Source organism: Bos grunniens, chromosome 26 (genome assembly GCF_055505025.1).
Source record: "Bos grunniens cultivar Pamir isolate PY7600 chromosome 26, Bosgru_T2T1.0, whole genome shotgun sequence".
NCBI lineage: Eukaryota > Metazoa > Chordata > Mammalia > Artiodactyla > Bovidae > Bos > Bos grunniens.
The window spans coordinates 36,873,356-36,891,713 of NC_141190.1; the positions used below are offsets into that span (position 1 = coordinate 36,873,356).

An 18,358-nucleotide genomic window follows, 5' to 3' on the forward strand; every position below is an offset into this window, starting at 1 on the left:
CAGTCGTGTCTGACTCTGTGTGACCCCATAGACGGCAGCCCACCAGGCTTCCCCGTCTCTGGGATTCTCCAGGCAAGAACATCGGAGGGGGTTGCCATTTCCTTCTCCAATGCATGAAAGTAAAAAGTGAAAGTGATGTCACTCAGTCGTGTCCGACTCTTAGCGACCCCATGGACTGCAGCCTACCAGGCTCCTCCATCCATGGGATTTTCCAGGCAAGAGTACTGGAGTGGGGTGCCATTGCCTTCTACTAGTTATCTATTGCTATTAAGAAAAAACCTTTTTAATTCCAAAAATTTAGTGGCTCAAAATGACAATTACTTGTTTGTACAGAACTCTGCAATTTGGGCTTTTCCCACCTGGGGTCAACTCATGCATGAAAGTCATTTGAAGGCTTAACTGGGGCTAAATGATCCAAGACAGCCTCACTCACTGTGTCTGATGTTCTCCTGGGCTGCTGGGTGGGGAGGCTCAATTCCCTCCATGTGGCCTCTCCAGCAGGACAGCCCAGGTGTCCTACATAACAATGTAACAGGTGGGCGAGTCCCAGCGCACAGATGCTCATCAAATCTCTGCTGGCTTCATGTTTGTGGACATCTGGCCAAAACAAGTCACTTGGCCAAGACCCCAGTCAAAGCAGAAGGAGACTGTGCAACAATGTGGTTACCTTTAATATAACAATCTATAATATCATAAGGGCATATCAGAAATTCTCTTTTTTGGATGGAGTAGATTTAGCCTCATGGAAACCTACGACACAGTTATCTGTGCAACTTCCTCACATACCCATTAGGCTTCACGCATCAGAGCCATTTCCAGCCCAAAGGCTGGTATTTGGAAAACACAGCATGTATCAATTACCATCTTCTTTCCAACTAGACAGAGGTGGCCTCAGAATGCCTCTCAACACAGCATTCCAGATTCCTCCCAACTGATCAGAGAGGGCACACAAAATTCAAGTCTACTTTCCATTGCTTACCTAAGAGTTTTCTCTTCAGAGAAGTAATCTTTTGAAAGATGACAAGGGAGAAGAAATGCTTAACCCAGAGGAAGATGGCGGCAACTCCAGGCACTGTGGCCAGGGTCAGGTGTAGAACCTTCCTCCATCCTTAAACCACAACCACTGGGACCAATCTTAATGTCCTCATGTGCCAGCCAATGAGCCTCACAGACCAACACATCCCTGCACAGATGGCCATTGGCAAGCAAGACCATGGGACCTTCACTTTGAGCCAAGCCACACAAGCCATGGCACTTCACACAGATGTGGCCTTTGCCTCAGTTCGAGTAGGCATGTCAGCCTCTGCCTGGCAGCACCGCCCAGACCTGGGCCTGACCTCTGCACCTGCAGGTTCCCGCCTCCCTTCTCAAAACCAATGAGGACCCAGCAGAGAAGGACTGCTGAAGCCCCAGCCCAGCCCTGAGCAGGTGATAGCCCCAGGGTGCAGGCTTGGGTCTTGTCAGTGAGATGACCTTGGGGGTCCCTTTCTTAATGGGCAAGGTCTGGGCCTTGGGGTCCTCCCCAACTAAGGAGGGGCCCCCCAAACCAGAAGGATCTGTGTGGACAATTTCTGGATGACAAAATCTCCCCCACTTGAAAATACTCTATGTGCTGATGTGGTTGTGGTTACATGACTGTTCTCACTAGTCAAAACTCATCACACTGAGACCGAAAAACTGTGAGTTTTACCTTTTGTAAATGACACCTCAGTAAGTGCAACTTAAAAAATCTCCCTATCGGGGAACCACGCTGCACCTGCTTCGTCAGGCCCACTCCCTTAAATGACCTTTGTGAGCACCTACTATGTACCTGGTGGGTGCTTTAAATAGTAAAGTTGCCAAACACTGAATGTGCACGTTTTGTGTGCAGGGAAAACCCTTCATGTGCTTGACTTTCATCTAATTCTCCAGACCATCCTGTAAGGGGTGGTTACCCACACTCTACAGAAAGGGTCGCAGGAGCTCAGAGAGGTTGAATTAACCGTTCAGGTCCAGGCCACACAACCAGCAAGTGTGGGACCAGGGCTCAGATCAGTAATTCCTAACTCAGCTAAGCCTGTTTCACTCCACCAATTTCCCATCCCACGTTAGCTCCAGGCCGGGTATGTTTGGTGTTTTTTATGCATAAAAGAAGCTAAATGACTTGCCTAAAGATCATATTGCTAATAAGAGGTGACATCAGGCTTTGAAACAAGCTGATTCCAAAGCCCCTCTGCCTTACTGCCCATGGGGGACATCTGGGGTCCCTCACACCCCATTCCACCTGCTAGGCCCTCCCTTCAGGGACTATCTGGATCCAGGTGACTCCCCTCCCTTCTCCCAGCCTCCTAGCACCGGTCCTAGCTGGTGTCCTGGCCAAGACCATCAGAGGCCCACACCAAGGGATGGCCTGTAGCTAATATCTTTAGACATCTTTCGAAGGCTGGTCTGAAACCAGCAGAGGCCTTTCAAGGGCAATTGTGTGGTCCTAAATATCTGGCTCTGAAGGGACTACGCCCAGCCAGGTTCCCAAGACAGGGACAGACACCACTGCCATCCCCCAGGTCCCCCTTGTTTCCTGGAGGAGAACCCCAGGGAGCTGGTGCAGAGAGGAAAGGTCACGCCTCAGCCTTGTTCCATCAGTCTGCTCCAGCGTCCCCTTAGTGGGCCTTTGTGGATTTGGCCAGATACATCCTTTTTATTTTTAATTTTTTTTTAGTGATACATCCTTGATGGGCCTTCCCACAGCTGAGTAATAGGCCTCCCTGGAGGGTCCTCACATCACTCCTTGTACTTAAGACAGAACATCTGCTGAAGCAAATGCGTCGGTTGATGTATTTGGCATCATTGGACAAATGATGTGTCCCTTCTGCTACATCCTAACTCAGGAAACCACAGCTTGACCTGATGCCCACAGCCCCTTCAGAGCGGTCCAGCTGGCCAGCACCACATGGCTGCCATGGCCCAGTGTGCACCAGGGGAACACCCCATGAGTTTGCACTTCATTTCATGGGAGAGGCCCAGAAGTCAACTACTCCACTCATTATGAAATACTTACATGGAAGAATGCAATTTCCTCCATTAAAGAAAAAGGAGTAAAATTTCCAGTAGGGCGTACATTTATTCTCCACCCATATGGAGAATAAATAGATGGTTTACCTAGAAACCATCTCCTGCAGATGACTTATTTGGTTACCAGCACCATAACTACCTGTAGGAGGGTAATTTTCCTCCTACAGGAGGAAAAGGCTGCGGGGGTGGCGACAAGTCAATAACTTATTAATGGCAAAGAGGTTTGGATCGGCGTGCCATCTCTGACTGATGGGGAGAGGCTGGCTGGACTGTTGTGCTAAGGAATGTCGACTGAAAAACACACATGCAGCCTAAAAGCAGAGAGTCATGTTTTATTCAGCCGAAATGTTTAGGACTTCAAGCCCAGGAGTGTGTATATTCTTCAGTCGACAAGAGGGTTATGAGGCGACCTCTAGGTTCAGCTGGAAAGTGTGTAGAGGCTGGGAGCGATCTGGATTCTATTCCACTTGGCTTTGCCAAGTGTTTGGGGGCAGTCTCTTTAGCCCTCCCTGACCTTTGCCCACCTGTAAGATGAAAGGGTAGGCCCAACCCAGTCATCGACAACCCAGGTCTTAAAAGGCTGCAGAAGTCACCTAAAAACTCTGTTTTCTCAACAACATTCATCTCCGCTTTGGGAACAGGACTCCTGACGTTTGTGCTGTAAACAGTTTCCTATTCCAACTGGCAGAGATGGCTCCTCAAGGACAAAGAGAAAAGGAACAGAAAGGAAGGAAGTGACCAGAGGAATTCAGCCTTTAGCCCACGGAAACCTGGGGGAGAAACAGACAGAGGCCAGCCTGGGGCCTCCGCATCAGGAGGCTCCAGCCTGCCACCCACATCTTCTGTGTCCCAAACGGGACCAAGAATCTGGGTTCAGAAACCTGTTCCCAGTCACTGAGAAACCAACAAGACCACAGGGTCTGGTTTACCAAACACAGAAGGCAACAAGGGAAATCACGTTACTGCCAGTTTATAGCAATCAAAGAAGACCAGCAAAACCCACTGCCTTTGGAGGTCTTGGGGGGCGGGTGGGGAGGAGGGCAAGTGGGCTGGAGGAACAAGAGCTCCATCCCAGAGAACTCACTACCTTCCTGGAGCCTTGGTTTTCCTGATGGTCATATTGGAACTTAGTAGGCAAAACTACCCAAAAGGTATGCAAAACATTCAGGAAGTAAAACAGTCTCCATCGCATGCATGTGCAAGTCCGACTCTTTCCAACCCCATGGACTGTAGCCCACCAGGCTCCTCTGTCTATGGGATTTTCTCAAGCAAGTATACTGGAGGGTTGCCACTTCCTTCTCTAGGGGATCTTCCCGGCCCAGGGATCGAACCCATGTTTCCTGCTTGGCAGGTGGATTCCTCACCCCTGGGCCACCTGGGAAGACCTAATATGCTCAGCAAAGAGGTGAAAATGAAAGCAGTGCCCAGAGGCTCTTCCTGTTGGCTGGCTTCTTTGAGTCCCTCTCCACCACAGGACCAATATTTTTAAATCGACACTCATCCCACAGCAGAAGTGAGCACAGACATTTCTGCTACACTGCCATGTATTTTCTTGAAAATCTTCACATTTGACAAAAATGCACACTAAAAATAATAGGCTGTGGGGGGAAAACAGGGTTGGTGCATACCAGTTACAACCTATAGAACCTAGGGACATCCTAGTCCAGCAGCCAATGGGCCTGAAACCAACACCGCCCAGTGAATCAGTCGTTGGCTCCTGTTCCTCCTTTGAGATGAAGGAACTCAGGGGCACTCACTTCTTACAGAGACCAATTTCATCAAAATGAAAAGCCCCATCCAGAAGGTTACCTGCACCACTGATTTCTTATAAGGACAATGCCTTCCAGCTCCTTCATCTGCTCTCTGAGCTTCCCCACACAGCTTAAGGGAATGGAAAGCTATGAAAATGGTCACGACTTGCCCTAAAGGAAGGTGCCTCTATACATTTTCAATTTTTTCTTAATTCAGATTGATCTTTAATTATGAGAAAGCCCACCCTGATCTACCAAAACATAAACACACTGGGAAAAATTGCCAATGAGCCAAGACAACTTGCATCTATACCCACATCATCTCCCCATTTGTCAATCATAGAAATACATGCTGTAACAATTTCCAGAGTAAGATCATTAGAAGTGGCTTTTAAGATCATTTGACTGTGAGTAACATCTGATTATGGATGTGAGAGTTAGACTATAAAGAAAGCTGAGCACCGAAAAATTGATGTTTTTGAACTGTGGTGTTAGAGAAGACTCTTGAGTCCCTTGGACTGCAAGGAGATCCAACCAGTGCATCCTAAAGGAAATCAGGCCTGAATATTTATTGGAAGGATTGATGCTGAAGCTGAAACTCCAATTCTTTGGCTACCCGATGCGAAGAACTGACTCACTGGAAAAGACCCTGATGCTAAGCAAGATTGAAGGCAGGAGGAGAAGGGGACGACAGAGGATGAGATGGGTGGATGGCATTACCAACTCAATGGACATGAGTTTGAGTAGGCTCCAGGAGTTGGTGATGGACAGGGAAGCCTGGTGTGCTGTAGTCCACGGGGTTGCAAAGAATTGGACATGAGTGAGCAACTGAACTGAACTGAACATCTGATTTACAAAGGGCTGATTTCTGGACAATTGCCATGGACTCACAGAACATCTTAAAAAGTGAGACAATCTAACCAACAAGTTGCTTGAAAATGTACAAGATTTAAGGTTTGTACTTTTAACATTTGAGTCAAGCTGACTCTATTAGATTAAAAACAGTCACAAATTTTTCACAGCACCTCCCATTAAGAGGTGGAGTCTATTTCTCCACTCCTTGCATCCGGCTGGCCTGGTGACTTGCTTTTAGCACTAGGATTCAGCAGAAGTGATTTTATAGGACTCCTCAGGAAGCCACTTATTTTGCAGACATTTCACTAATTTGTTATTAATTTAATAGTTTCCCCCACTTGGGCATAAGTCTTTGATTCAGGTATCAGTGATTCCTTAGGCTCCTGAGAAGGATCTAATTGAGCCCCCAGAATGGCAGTGTCTCCGAACACCCTACCAGGATTTGTTAGAAGCCAAGGGCTTGACCTCCCTGGTGGTCCAGTGGTTAAGAATCTGCCTGCCAATGCAAGGGACACAGGTTTGATCCCTGATCCAGAAAGATCACACATGCTGTGGAACAACTAAGTCTCTGTACCACAGCTACTGAGCCTGTGCACCCTACAGCCCATACTCTGCCATAAGAGAAGCAGTGAGAAGCCTGCACAGCGAAATGAAGAGCAGCCTCCACTTGTGCAACTAGAGAAAGCCTGCACACAGCAACAAAAACCAATGCCGCCAAAAATAATTTTTTTAAAAATGTTAAATTAAAAAAAAAAAGCCAAGGGCTGACTAACAACCCAAACTCCAAGAGGGCATCATTCAGTAGGTTCAAGAGGAACCCAACAGATATGCAACCCAGAGGAGGAATAGCTTGCAACATTCACATTGCTCTGATGATGCTGAAGGTTGTCTAACTATTGCACCTAAATCTTTCTGACTGTGGTAGACAGTCCCCCAAATATGCCTATGTTCTAATCCCTGGAGTCTGTGAATATAGAAAAAAAGGATTTTTGCAGATATGATGAAATTCAGGATCTTGGAAGAGGGGGAGTATCCTGGATTGTCCAGATGGGCCTAAATAAGAGATTCCTGTACAAGGGTCCTTGGAGGAAGGAGGTAGGAGGGGCCGAGTCAGGGAGAAGACATACACGGAAAGCAGACTGGAGTGATGATGTACTTGAAAATGGAAGAAGGGGCCACAAGTCAAGGAATGCAGGTGACCTCTGAGCTAAAAAATGCAAGGAAGCGTGTTCTCCCCTAGAGCCTCCACAAGAACACAGCTGACAACACCCTGATTTTACACCAATGAGACCCACTTTGGAATGACTTCCAACCTCTAGACTATAAGATAATACATTTGTGTTGTTCTATGCCACTGCCTTTGTGATCATTTTTACGATGGCAATAGGAAACGAATACATTGGATAATTCTTCTGGGCTACAGGAATGTAACTTGGAACCATTATTCATAATAACAATAACAGCTAATAATAATAGCTAATATTAATTTAGTGTCTACTTTGTGGTTAGCTTTAAGTGCTTTTCTTGTGTAAACTCATTTAATCCTTACAAAAACCATATGAAGTTAATCTATATTTCACAGATGAGAAAATTGAGCCTTTAAGAGGTTATGTAACTTGCTGCTTTGTTAGTCCCTTAGTTGTGTCCGACTCTTTGTCACCCCATGGACTGTAACCTGCCAGCCTCCTCTGTGCATGGAATTCGCCAGGCAAGAATACTGGAGTGGGTGTCCATTCCCTTCTACAGGGGATCTTCCTGACCCAGGGATAGAACCCAAGTCTCCTGCATTGAAGGCAGATTCTTTTCCATCTGAGCCACCAGGGAAGCCCCACTTGCTAGGGCCACATGACAGGCAAAGGACAGAGCCCAGAGATGAAACCAGGAGGCCAGGCTCCAGGTCCCATGTCTAGCCATTACATCTCCCCAATCAAACCAACAATAATAATAATCAATTGTAGCCACTTCCTGAGCCCCCACCAGGCTTCTGCCCAGCCCTGGACATATCGTCTCTCATAGCACCCCGATTGTCACAGCATCCCAATGGAGCAGTATTAATCATCCTTGTTTTCAGCAGGAGAAACTGAGGCCCAGCAACATTACACCCAGACGTTAAACACATCTGAAGCCAGAAGTGTTAGAGGCCAAAGCACAGATTTAACCATACACCCTCCTGCCTTCCTCGTCCCACTTGAGGTCCAGGTGGCTGAGAAAAGGACAAGGATAAATGACACAACCACATAATTCACCTTCCAAACTGAGATACTCAGAAAGTGAACGGAGTCATTATTAATACTGTCACTGACAGGAGGCATAGACAGGAACTGTCCATCTGAGGGCGGAGGCTGGGGAGCCCTGGATAGAGTCCTGGATACAAAGAGTCCTCATTCCTCACTGGTGACCCAGTCAGAAACCCATGTGGAGCTCAGAGCCTTGGTAAAGGACCAAGTGGAAACCAAACGGCCAGCATCCTGAGACACCAAAGTGGTGGTGGAGACACCGAAGTCTCCTCCAAAGCCGGGGGCCTGCTGGACAAGAAGCCACACTGCCTGGGGCTCAGGCTGGGTCTGCTCCTTCCCAGCACTGAGATCTTGGCAGTACCCCTTCTCAGCCATCCTTTTCCTCTGAGCCTCCTGGGTGAAACTCAGCCTCTGATAACTGCTGGAGCTCCATCCACAGGATTCATAATAGTGAACAATAATAGTGGACAACAGCAAACACTCACCGTGAGTCAGGAAGTATACTCAGCACTTAGCAAGGGTTATAGGAGTAAATAAAATCCACTCTGGAGTAGGCACAAAGGTTATTCCCATTTTACAGATGTGGAAACTGAGGTGGGAGGGGGAGTAAGGAACTTGCCCAGCATCCCACTACTGGTACACAGTGAAGCTAGGATTGGAATCCAAGGTGACGTCCCCTGTAAATTCCCACTGGAACATTCTCTCTTTCCCACCTGGCCAACCCAGAGCCATACACTCCAGTGCAGAGACACCCCACCCCCAACCCCAAGGGAGGGCCCCAATTTCCCTGGTGGCCAGGGACCAGGCAGTCACAGTTCATACTAATTCTCACCCAATTATAAGACTCACTGATGGGCTGTTCAAACATATCCCCAGGCCCCATTTCCCTGGTGGGCCTAATTTCAGAAAATCCAAGAATGAGAATTCTAATGACCCCTCCCCAGGTGATTCCTAAAGCTTTTCTCATCCTGTTCAAGTTCCTCGTGAGTCTGATTCTATGAAAGAGTCTAATGATCCCATGTCCTTGACTGCCTGTAAAACTCTCCAGTCTCCATCTGCCCCCAGAGCACAGTCTTAGCACAAAACCTTCTCTGGGCAGCAGCATCTGACTAAAGTTTATTAACTCTGTGTAAGTTCCATAGCCCTAACCATTTGGGCTATGGTTAGGGCTTCCTTGATAGCTCAGTTGGTAAAGAATCCTCCTGCAATGCAGGGAGACCCCGGTTCGATTTCCTGAGTTGGGAAGATCCTCTGGAGAAGGGATAGGCTACACACTCCAGTATTCTTGGGCTTTCCTGGTGCTCAGCTGGTAAAGAACCCGCCTGCAATGCAGGAGACCTGGGTTCAACCCATGGGTTGGGAAGACGTCCTGGAGAAGGGAACAGCTACCCACTCCAGTATTCTGGCCTGGAGAATTCCATGGACTGTATAGGCCATGGGGTCACAAAGAGTCGGACACGACTGAGCCACTTTCACTTTCCCTTTACCTTCTGTTTATGGCAAGTGATACAAGTTTTCTATTGTGGAAGTGATATAAATAAGACTCTTATAATAAGTGCATTACAAAAACAGTAGGTCAATTTTTTAAATAATCATACAGTACATTACAGTTTGGGCAGTCAGTACACATGGTGGAATCAAAAATGGAGAACCTCAAGTGGCCGACAGAGAAGAAAATGGCAACCCACTCCTGTATTCTTGCCTGGGAAATCCCATGGACAGAGGAGCCTGGAGGGCTACAGTCCATGGGGTTGCAAAGAGCTGGGCACCAATGAGCCCACACTCACAACACACACAAGTGACTGAAGACTGAGAAACAGTTCCCTGAAGATAGGAGGTGTCTGAAGAGGCTTTTCGGAGAGGCTGAGCTCTCTTCTAGCAAGAGCCCACAAGAGCAAGGTCACAGAGAGGGCGACGCACTTAATTCGATTCAGCCTCAGTTTCCCCTTGTGTAAAACCACGCACTTAATGGAGAATTTATGAGGATTAAATGAGATGATAAAAGTGAAGGATTTAACACAGTGCTGGTGCTGAAAACTCCCTGCTGACTCAGACAGTCCAGCACTGGGGAGTGGACCGTGGCAGCTGCTCCCGGCTTTCCTCCCACCATGTGCTGAAGTCCCAAGTCTGAAATGCACACATGTGAAAACTCACTGATTCTCAAACTTGTCTGCTCCCCCAAAGAGGTCCAGATAGAATAGTTTCTGGGATGGGCATCAGGACCAGGGCACCAGGAATTTTAAAACATTCTCCAAGTACTTCTAATAGGAAGCCTGGATAGAGAACCACCCGTGGTAACTAACACCAGGGAGTGTCCAGTGGCCGAAAAGTGTGGCTCCTGACACCACCTGTTCCAGACCAACCCTGGATGACAGCTGCACTCATTCTTGCTCCCCAGCAATGGAATCTGCAGAGTTGAGAAAGGTATTGAAAGGCATTCAAAAGAGCTTTCTGCCCACCCATGATCTTCACTATTTCCACAACAGAGCCAGCAGGCATCACGCGCCCCTTTCACTGACCAGGCAAGGAAAGCTGAGGTGGAACCAACCAGGAGTCTTAGGGCTCCAAAGCCACTTTGCTCCTCCAGCCCTCTGCACCTCTAGGGTACATCTGACCAAGAGCGGGGACTGGGATTTTTTTTGCAATAAAAGGAATGCGGGAGGATTTGCAGAGTCCAGTCCATTGCGGTGGGGTCAGCGTCATTTCTGAGCAGGACTTGCTCTTCCAGGTCATCTCGTTGGCCCACCCTGCTCTCCTGGCGAGGCCCAGACCCGGGTGGGAGGCGAGTGCTCCCGGCCACATGCTGCTCATTCATTAAAGCTCTGGTTCCTCCCTGCCATTCTAATTATGCGCCGCGATAAGAAAGACGCTTTCTCCCTCACCAAAGAGGCCTATTTGTGTGAGAAGAGCATTTCGCCCCCACAAGATTGAGTCGTCACTCAAAGCCTTGTTGGAATCAAAGTCGCATCTTTTCAAGGGTTGACGGAGCCCCACCCACCTCCCTCTCCAGCTTCCACCCACTGCTGAGCATCTGAGTTTCTAGAAGCGCCCACTCCCCTGTGGAGTGGGCAGGACTGTAGATGCCATTCCCTACTGCAGTGCTCCCTCACAGCTTGCTGACTGAGATGCACTTGACACACAGTAGGACATTTGTTGAATGCCTTCTGTTACTGTATGCCCTTCCTCAGTTCAGTTCAGTTCAGTCCCTCAGTCGTCTCCGACTCTTTGCAACCCCATGGACTGCAGCACGCCAGGTCTCCCTGTCCATCACCAACTCCCAGAGTTTACTCAAACTCATGTCCATTGAGTCGGTGATGCCATCCAACCATCTCATCCTCTGGCGTCTCCTTCTCCTCCTGCCTTCAATCTTTCTCAGCATCAGGGTCTTTTCAAATGAGTCAGTTCTTCGCATCAGCTGGCCAAAGTATTGGAGTTTCAGCTTCAACATCAGTCCTTCCAATGAACACTCAGGACTGATCTCCTTTAGGATGGGTGGTTGGATCTCCTTGCAGTCCAAGGGATTCTCAAGAGTCTTCTCCAACACCACAGTTCAAAAGCATCAATTCTTCAGGGCTCAGCTTTCTTTATAGTCCAACTCTCACATCCATACATGACCACTGGAAAAATCATAGCCTTGACTAGAGGGACCTTTGTTGGCAAAGCAATGTCTCTGCTTTTGAATATGCTGTCTAGGTTGGTCATAACTTTCCTTCCAAGGAGTAAGTGTCTTTTAATTTCATGGCTGCAGTCACCATCTGCAGTGATTTTGGAGCCCCCCAAAATAAAGTCAGCCACTGTTTCCCCATCTATTTGCCATGAAGTGATGGTCAGAGAAGGCAATGGCACCCCACTCCAGTACTCTTGCCTGGAAAATCCCATGGACGGAGGAGCCTGGTAGTCCATGAGGTCACTAAGAGTCACATACAACTGAGAGACTTCACTTTCACTTTTCACTTTCATGCATTGGAGAAGGAAATGGCAACCCGCTCCAGTGTTCTTGCCTGGAGAATCCCAGGGACGGGGGAGCCTGGTGGGCTGCTGTCTATGGGGTCGCACAGAGTCAGACACGACTGAAGTGACTTAGCACTAGCAGCAGATGGGACCGGAACCCTTCCTAAGAGTACGGAAATGAAAGGCATAGTCCCTGCTCACACTGAGAGAAAAGGGACTGAGAGAAAGAGCACAAGCTTTTAGGCTCCAATTCTAGCATTCAAGATACCAAGTTCCTCAAAGGCCTCAACTGCCTCATCAACAAAATGGGTTAATAATAACACTCTCCAACCTCATAAGGTTATTGGGCTTCCCTGGGTCGGGAAGATCCCTTGGAGGAGGGCATGTCAACCCACTCCAGTATTCTTGCCTGGAGAATTCCATGGACAGAGGAGTCTGGCAGGACACAGTCCATAGTGTCGCAAAGAGTCGGACACAACTGAAGTGACTCAGCACGCACACGTAGGGCTGTTGGGGAAATCAGTGGAATATTCACAGGTAAAACTGAACATGAGTTGGGGTCACCGAGGGTTAGTACCAAAGGTTCTGGACCACACAGAAGAAGGAGTCTAGGAAGTGCTACCTGAAGTGAGTTTTGAAGGATGAGCAGGAGTCTGCTAGAGAAAAGTGAGGATGTTCCAGACAGGGGGATCTGCATGAGGGCCAAAGGAGAGGACAGGGCTCTGGGAAATGCAGGAGACGGTTTGGCAATCATGCACAAGGGGTACATCACAGTGACAGGGGACACAGCTTCCAGGCAGGTATGGACAGGGATGTGAATCCCATGACTACAGCCCTACCTAATGATACCCAGAGCATCACTTCAACCTTTTCTCGGCTCCTCTGGGAGCCACAACCAGCAGCTTCCATGTCCACCTGTAGTTTAGTGGCCACAGGAAAGTGGAGCGACTAGTCACGCTCTATTAGTCACATACTCAATCGCCCAGACACTCAGCACAATTCCCTGGGGGCCCCGCATGTGCTGGGATACCACCTCCTGACCCTCCCTCAGCCCGTTTCCAGCTGTGCCACGCCAACCTGGCAGCTTTTTCCTCAGCAAATTGGGGGTAAAAGAGCCCCCCAGTAGAGTCATTCTTCCAGTAACAAATGTGTGTGCGTCCTCAATTGCTCAGTTGTGTTGGGACTCTTTTTTTTTTAAGTTTATTTTTTAATTGAAGGATAATTGCTTTACAGAATTTTGTTGTTTTCTGTCAAACCTCAACATGAATCAGATAGGTATGCATATATCCCCTCCCTTTTGAAACTCCCTCCCATCTCCCTCCCCATCCTACCCCTCTAAGTTGATACAGAGCCCCTGTTTGAGTTTCCTGAGACATACAGCAAATTCCCATTGGCTATTTTACATATGGTAATGTAAGTTTCCATGTTGCTGTCTCCATACAGTGCCCGACTCTTTACGACCCCATGGACTATAACCCACCAGGCTCCTCTGTCCATGGAATTTCCCAGGCAAGAATACTGGAGTGGATAGTCATTTCCTTCTCCAGAGGATCTTCCCAACCCAGGGATCCAACCTGAGTCTCCTGCATCTCCTACACTGGCAGGCGGATTCTTTACCACTGCGCCACCAGGGAAGCAATAACAAATGTGATCAGGGCTAAATAAGATAATTCAATACTCTCAGATTTTAGAATAAACTAAGTCCTCAGTAAACGTCATTATTTTAAATGGTTACTTTTATTATGATTATCAGGATGGTGGGATTCCCTGGTGGCTCAGACAGTAAAGAATCTGCCTGCAATACAGGAGATCAGGATTCCATCCCTGGCTCAGGAAGATACCCTGGAGAAGGGAATGGTAACCACTCCAGTGTTCTTGCCTGGGAACTCCCATGGACAGAGGAGTCTGGTGGGCTATAGTCCATGGGGTTGCAAAGAGTCAGAATCCCATCTCCAAAGTCCAAAGCACCACCTTCAGAGTTACCCTCAACCCTGGCAAAACCCCTGCTGACTGTGCATTTTCTTACCCTCCCCCAAGCCTGGAGCCAACTACCTGGCTTCCACTGATCACATCTAGGCCTGACTCGGTCACCACAGGAGCTAGTCCAGCCTTAGTCACCCCCGCCCTGCTGCATCTCATCTCATCCTTCTAGGACTCCAAGTGTCAACCAGCTCAGCTCTTGGCTGGGGCAAGACTGAAGGTCATCTCAGCCTTTTCGGTCCAAAGCTCCAGGGGTTAAAGGGTGGCCCTTCTGATTTTATAAATTAACTAGTTTAAATGTTCTATTAAAGAAATTTGCAAGCACATACAAAGCAATCAGAATAGTAATGAATGGTCATGTACCCACCACCCAGCTTCAATTACTACCAACCTGATATACTTGTTTCATAGGCACCTCCCCACCACCATTCCCACTTGATTTATTGGTAAAAGCTTTATGGCCAGCCCTTCTAGCATGCCCCAGCACCCAGGGCTCCCACTGCTCACAGGTCCCAACCACTTTGATGTCTCTGGCACCAAAAGAAACCTTGAAATAATCCCCTGAAGAACAATCATCTTTATGTCCCTAACAGAATGGTAATCACTGGCCCACAGGGGCTATACAGGATGGTGGTGAAGGGCTGGAGCCCTGGAATCAGACAACCTGGGTCCAAATCAATACTTATTAGATGTGTGACCTTGGATAAGTCATTCTACCTAGGCTTAGATTTCCTACCCAGTAAAAGGGCAATGCTGGTCACAGGTTTCTGGTGCAGCTTCAAAAAATAAAATAACACATGTTCATTGCCCAGCACAGAATATGCAGTAAGGAAGCCTTAGGAATAGATGTGTCAGGTGGTGGCTAAGCAGGCTTTGCTCTTATGAGATACTATTAATATCTTTCATTTTATAGATGAAGGGGTGGAGGCCAGAGAGAAGCAAGGAGCTACCAGGGACACTCTTTCTGTATCCCAAGTCCATGTGCCTGAAATTGTCACTGTGCACTTTGAACCGTAGAGCCCTGAAAGTGAAAAGACACTCTAGAAAGGACAGGCAACAGTGGCAGGTGGCCCAGCACATCCAGCATGTATCCACATCCTGGATGGGGAGGAGAGACAACTACACAGTGCCTGTGTGTGTGTATGTGTGTGTGTGTATGTGTGCAAGGTGTGTGCTAAGTCGCTTCAATTGTGTCCCTACTCTCTGTGACCCCATGCACTGTAGCCCACCAGGCTCCTCTGTCCATAGAATTCTCCAGCCAAGAATACTGGAGTGGGTTGCCATGCCCTCCTCCAGATCTTCCCGATGCGGGGATTGAACCCTGAGTCTCTTACTTCTTCTGCATTGGCAAGTGGGTTCTTTACTTCTACCACCACTTGGGAAGCCCATGTGCAGGGTAAAGGTGCTAAATTCCATTTTTACCAGACAGAGTGGGGGTGGGGGAGGTTAGTGCACATTTCTGCTCACTCTGTGATTGACAAGCCCTATGGCCCACCTTGCACTGGGTACAGCCATTCACTCTTCTAACAGGAAAAGCAAGAAGCTGGTTCCCTAACTTAAGCTTTAGCAATCCTTAGCCTTTCTGATGTCCCTCCCTTTCATCCTATTTTTTTTTTTTTCCAATTTAAAGGGAACGGGTGGGGAAAAGATAAATCAATCCAGTTGCTGAGTGATGTTCAGACAAAAGACATCCTCCAGCCCACTGCGGGCGTTTGTCACCTCCTCCCCAGGAAGAGGAGGGGAGGGGGGCAGATTCGGGATGTTGCGTTTGGGCCCCGCCTGGACTCTCCACGTCCCTCCCGGGAGTGAGCGGTGTCAGGATCTCCCTCCCCCCAGCGCTCCCCCACCACTGCAGTGCCGAGTTGGGAGGCACCTCCCAGATCCGCAGGAACAATGGGCTGGGGAGGGGGCAGGTGCGGCTCCAAGCGCAGCAGAGGGCGGGGGACACCTCCACAGACCCCAGGACCGGGAGGACACTTCTCGGGGCGGTTGTGCTGACCCTTGACTCAGTTTCCCCAGCTCTAGTCGGGTCCCCGCAGAGCCGGGCGCTCCTCCGCTGGATGCATTTTCTCTTATGCCTCGGGCGTTTCGATTTCATCCGCGCTAAGCGGCTTGCCTAGTAGCTCCGGAAACAGCCGCCGGGCTTCGCTCCTCATCCCGCAGCTGCTCCTGTTGAGGCTTTGCAGGTCAGGGACGCGCGGCAGCCTCCTTGCGCCCAACTTTCCCCACTTGCGACCCGCAATCCTGGCCAGCCCGTCTCCTCTACTGGCGAAGCCCTGATTTATAGCTCTGGGCTCCAAGAGCTGCCCTTTTGCTTTCCCCTGCTTCCAGGTCCCGTCTCTCTCCTTACCCGCCCTCCCTCCCCTCACTTTCTGAGCCCGAGCCACGCTTCCCCCAAGAAAGCAGCCCTGGCACATTTCCGAAATGCGAGCGTCTGTCCTCTGCACCGGGCGCAGTCTCCTTTCCGCAATCCCGGGCGAGAGGTGGCCGCTTCGCTCCTCCTCGGCCCTGAGAATCCCCGGGGGATGGGCGGCGATTGAGAATGGGCTGCAGTAGGGCCCGGAACTACAGCCCGCACTCAGGGCGCGCCGCTCCCGGCCTCGGCGGGGTGAGAGAACAGGTCCAAATCTCTGACTCCCTCTGGTTCCCACCCCCGCCTCGCTGAATCACGAAAATGAGCGGCCGGGGACACCGTATCACCCGAGGCAGGCCGTTTAAATGGCTAGCGCGGGCGTCCCCCGCAGAGCACTCAGGGGATGCACACGGGAGACGATGCTCTTGCAGACTCGCACTGGGCCCCGCAGGAGGCGACATCCCGCGGCGGGGGCAGCGAGGTGTCCGGGAGGGGGCTGAGGTCCTCGCCGCAGTGTCCGCACCCCAGCGGGGAGCGGAGCACGTGACCGGCGGGCCACCTTCTCGTCCCCCCCCGCCCCCGCCGGACTCCCGGCCCCGCCGCGGTGCTGCCCCTGACCCTAAGAGGGAAGGGGGCTGGGGAAGGCGGGGACGGGGCCGCCTACTTTCCCGGGACCCGCGATGGGGCTGCGGGGCGCCGGGCCGATCGCGCCCCCTCCCTCCCCGGCCCGCCCCGCCGCACCCCAGGACCCCGCACCGCGCGCTCACCTCGGGACCCCGGGTCGCCGCCGCCGGCCTCCTTGTCCGCCATGGTCGCGCAGCCCCAGCCCGCGAGAGGAGCCCCCGGCGCGGCGTCCGAGCCCGTGCAGGTCCCCGTGCGTGTTCTCGGCGGCGCTCGGGCCGGTACTGAGCAGCCGGGCAGCGGGAGCACTGGTCTGACGAGGCCGCCGCCGCAGCTCGAGCTCCTCCCCGCGCTCCTCCCGGGCCCGCCCCGCGCCCCGCCCCGCCCCGCCGGCCCGTTGGGGAAAGAAGGCGCGGCGTCCGGCCCAGCCAGAGAGCCCGGGGTCCTCCCACCCGGACCCGCCGCGCCTAGCCGGGCCCCTCCTTTCCGGGGCTCGCCCCTGAGGCGCCCGCGCCCGGGGTGATGGGCGCGCCCCGGGCCTGGTGTCTTGCCAGCTGGCCGGATGCAGGCGCGCTCTGGGCGCTCTGATGGGCGCGCGGCAGAGACTGGATGTCAGGTCCCTTTGGCCCCGCGGCGCGTTCGGCCTTTGGAGCCGAAGGGTGCGAAGTCCTGCACCAAGCACCGCACAGGCACCCCACTCTCCAGAGGACGCCCGCTCCCCCAGGGTCCCAGAGAAACCGTCAAGGATCCGCGTGAAGGAGGAACCCGGCGCCGCCAGCGCTCAGGCCGCAGGCGGAGGACAAGCGCGAGGGCCGTGCTCTGGGCATCGCCGCGGGCATCAGCCTCCAGGCCACCTGCCTGACTCCATGGCAACTCGGAACCGGGAGGTGCCTGCTGCAGAGGCTGAACCGAATCTTCCATATATGGGATCCGCCCGGGCCCTCCTTACAATCTGAGAATAACGACATTAACAATTCAGGGACTGGGGGTCAGTGATTCATTCTCCCTGTCCTCGGGCTCCACACACGCGCCACCCGCACCTGTTTGATCCTGGCCAGGTGGCTTTTGAGTCCGCTATGCAAAAAGGCAACGAGGCTAGGATAAGATTCTAATGATCACAGTTACTGGATCCTTCCCCTAGTGCCTGACACGATGCTAAACCCTTAAGAGCCTTATCTCATTTTCTCTGGAAAACTCTGAGAGGTCGGGACTAGAGATCCCCATTTTGCAGATAAGGAAACAGATTTGAAGGTGTTAAATGATGATTCCAAGAACACACATAGCAAGTAACTGCCCAGGCTGGAATCCCACCCAGGTCAAAACCACCAGCTTCTCCGCTCTGAGATGGGCCACAGCTCCCAAAGGGCACTTAGCCTTTAGTCACATGCATTCCATTGAGGGAGGATGGGGTAGGCAGAGGTCTACAGGGAGAGCCTGGAGACCAGGGTCTGCTTAGAAAGTAATGGTAGCGTGATGAGTTAAAACGATGAACTTATTATCTATCTGCGTACATTAAAAATCTCAGGCTTCCTTAGTGGTCCAGTGGTTGGGAATCCACC

General features: G+C 50.8%; 1 protein-coding gene across 2 annotated transcripts in view; it reads right to left on the reverse strand.

Annotated features, from left to right (window-relative positions):
- Positions 1–18,358, reverse strand: part of HSPA12A (heat shock protein family A (Hsp70) member 12A) — a 173,316-nt gene that overhangs the window by 60,770 nt on the left and 94,188 nt on the right. The window contains exon 1 of one of the 2 annotated variants that reach the window (XM_086377090.1): positions 16,946–17,138. The exons of the other annotated variant lie outside the window; for it this stretch is intronic. Coding sequence (XP_086233216.1) covers positions 16,946–16,988 — 43 coding nt within the window. The 5' untranslated portion in view covers positions 16,989–17,138. Of the gene's footprint in view, positions 1–16,945; positions 17,139–18,358 lie in introns of those variants that run through there. 2 annotated transcript variants of the gene reach the window in all.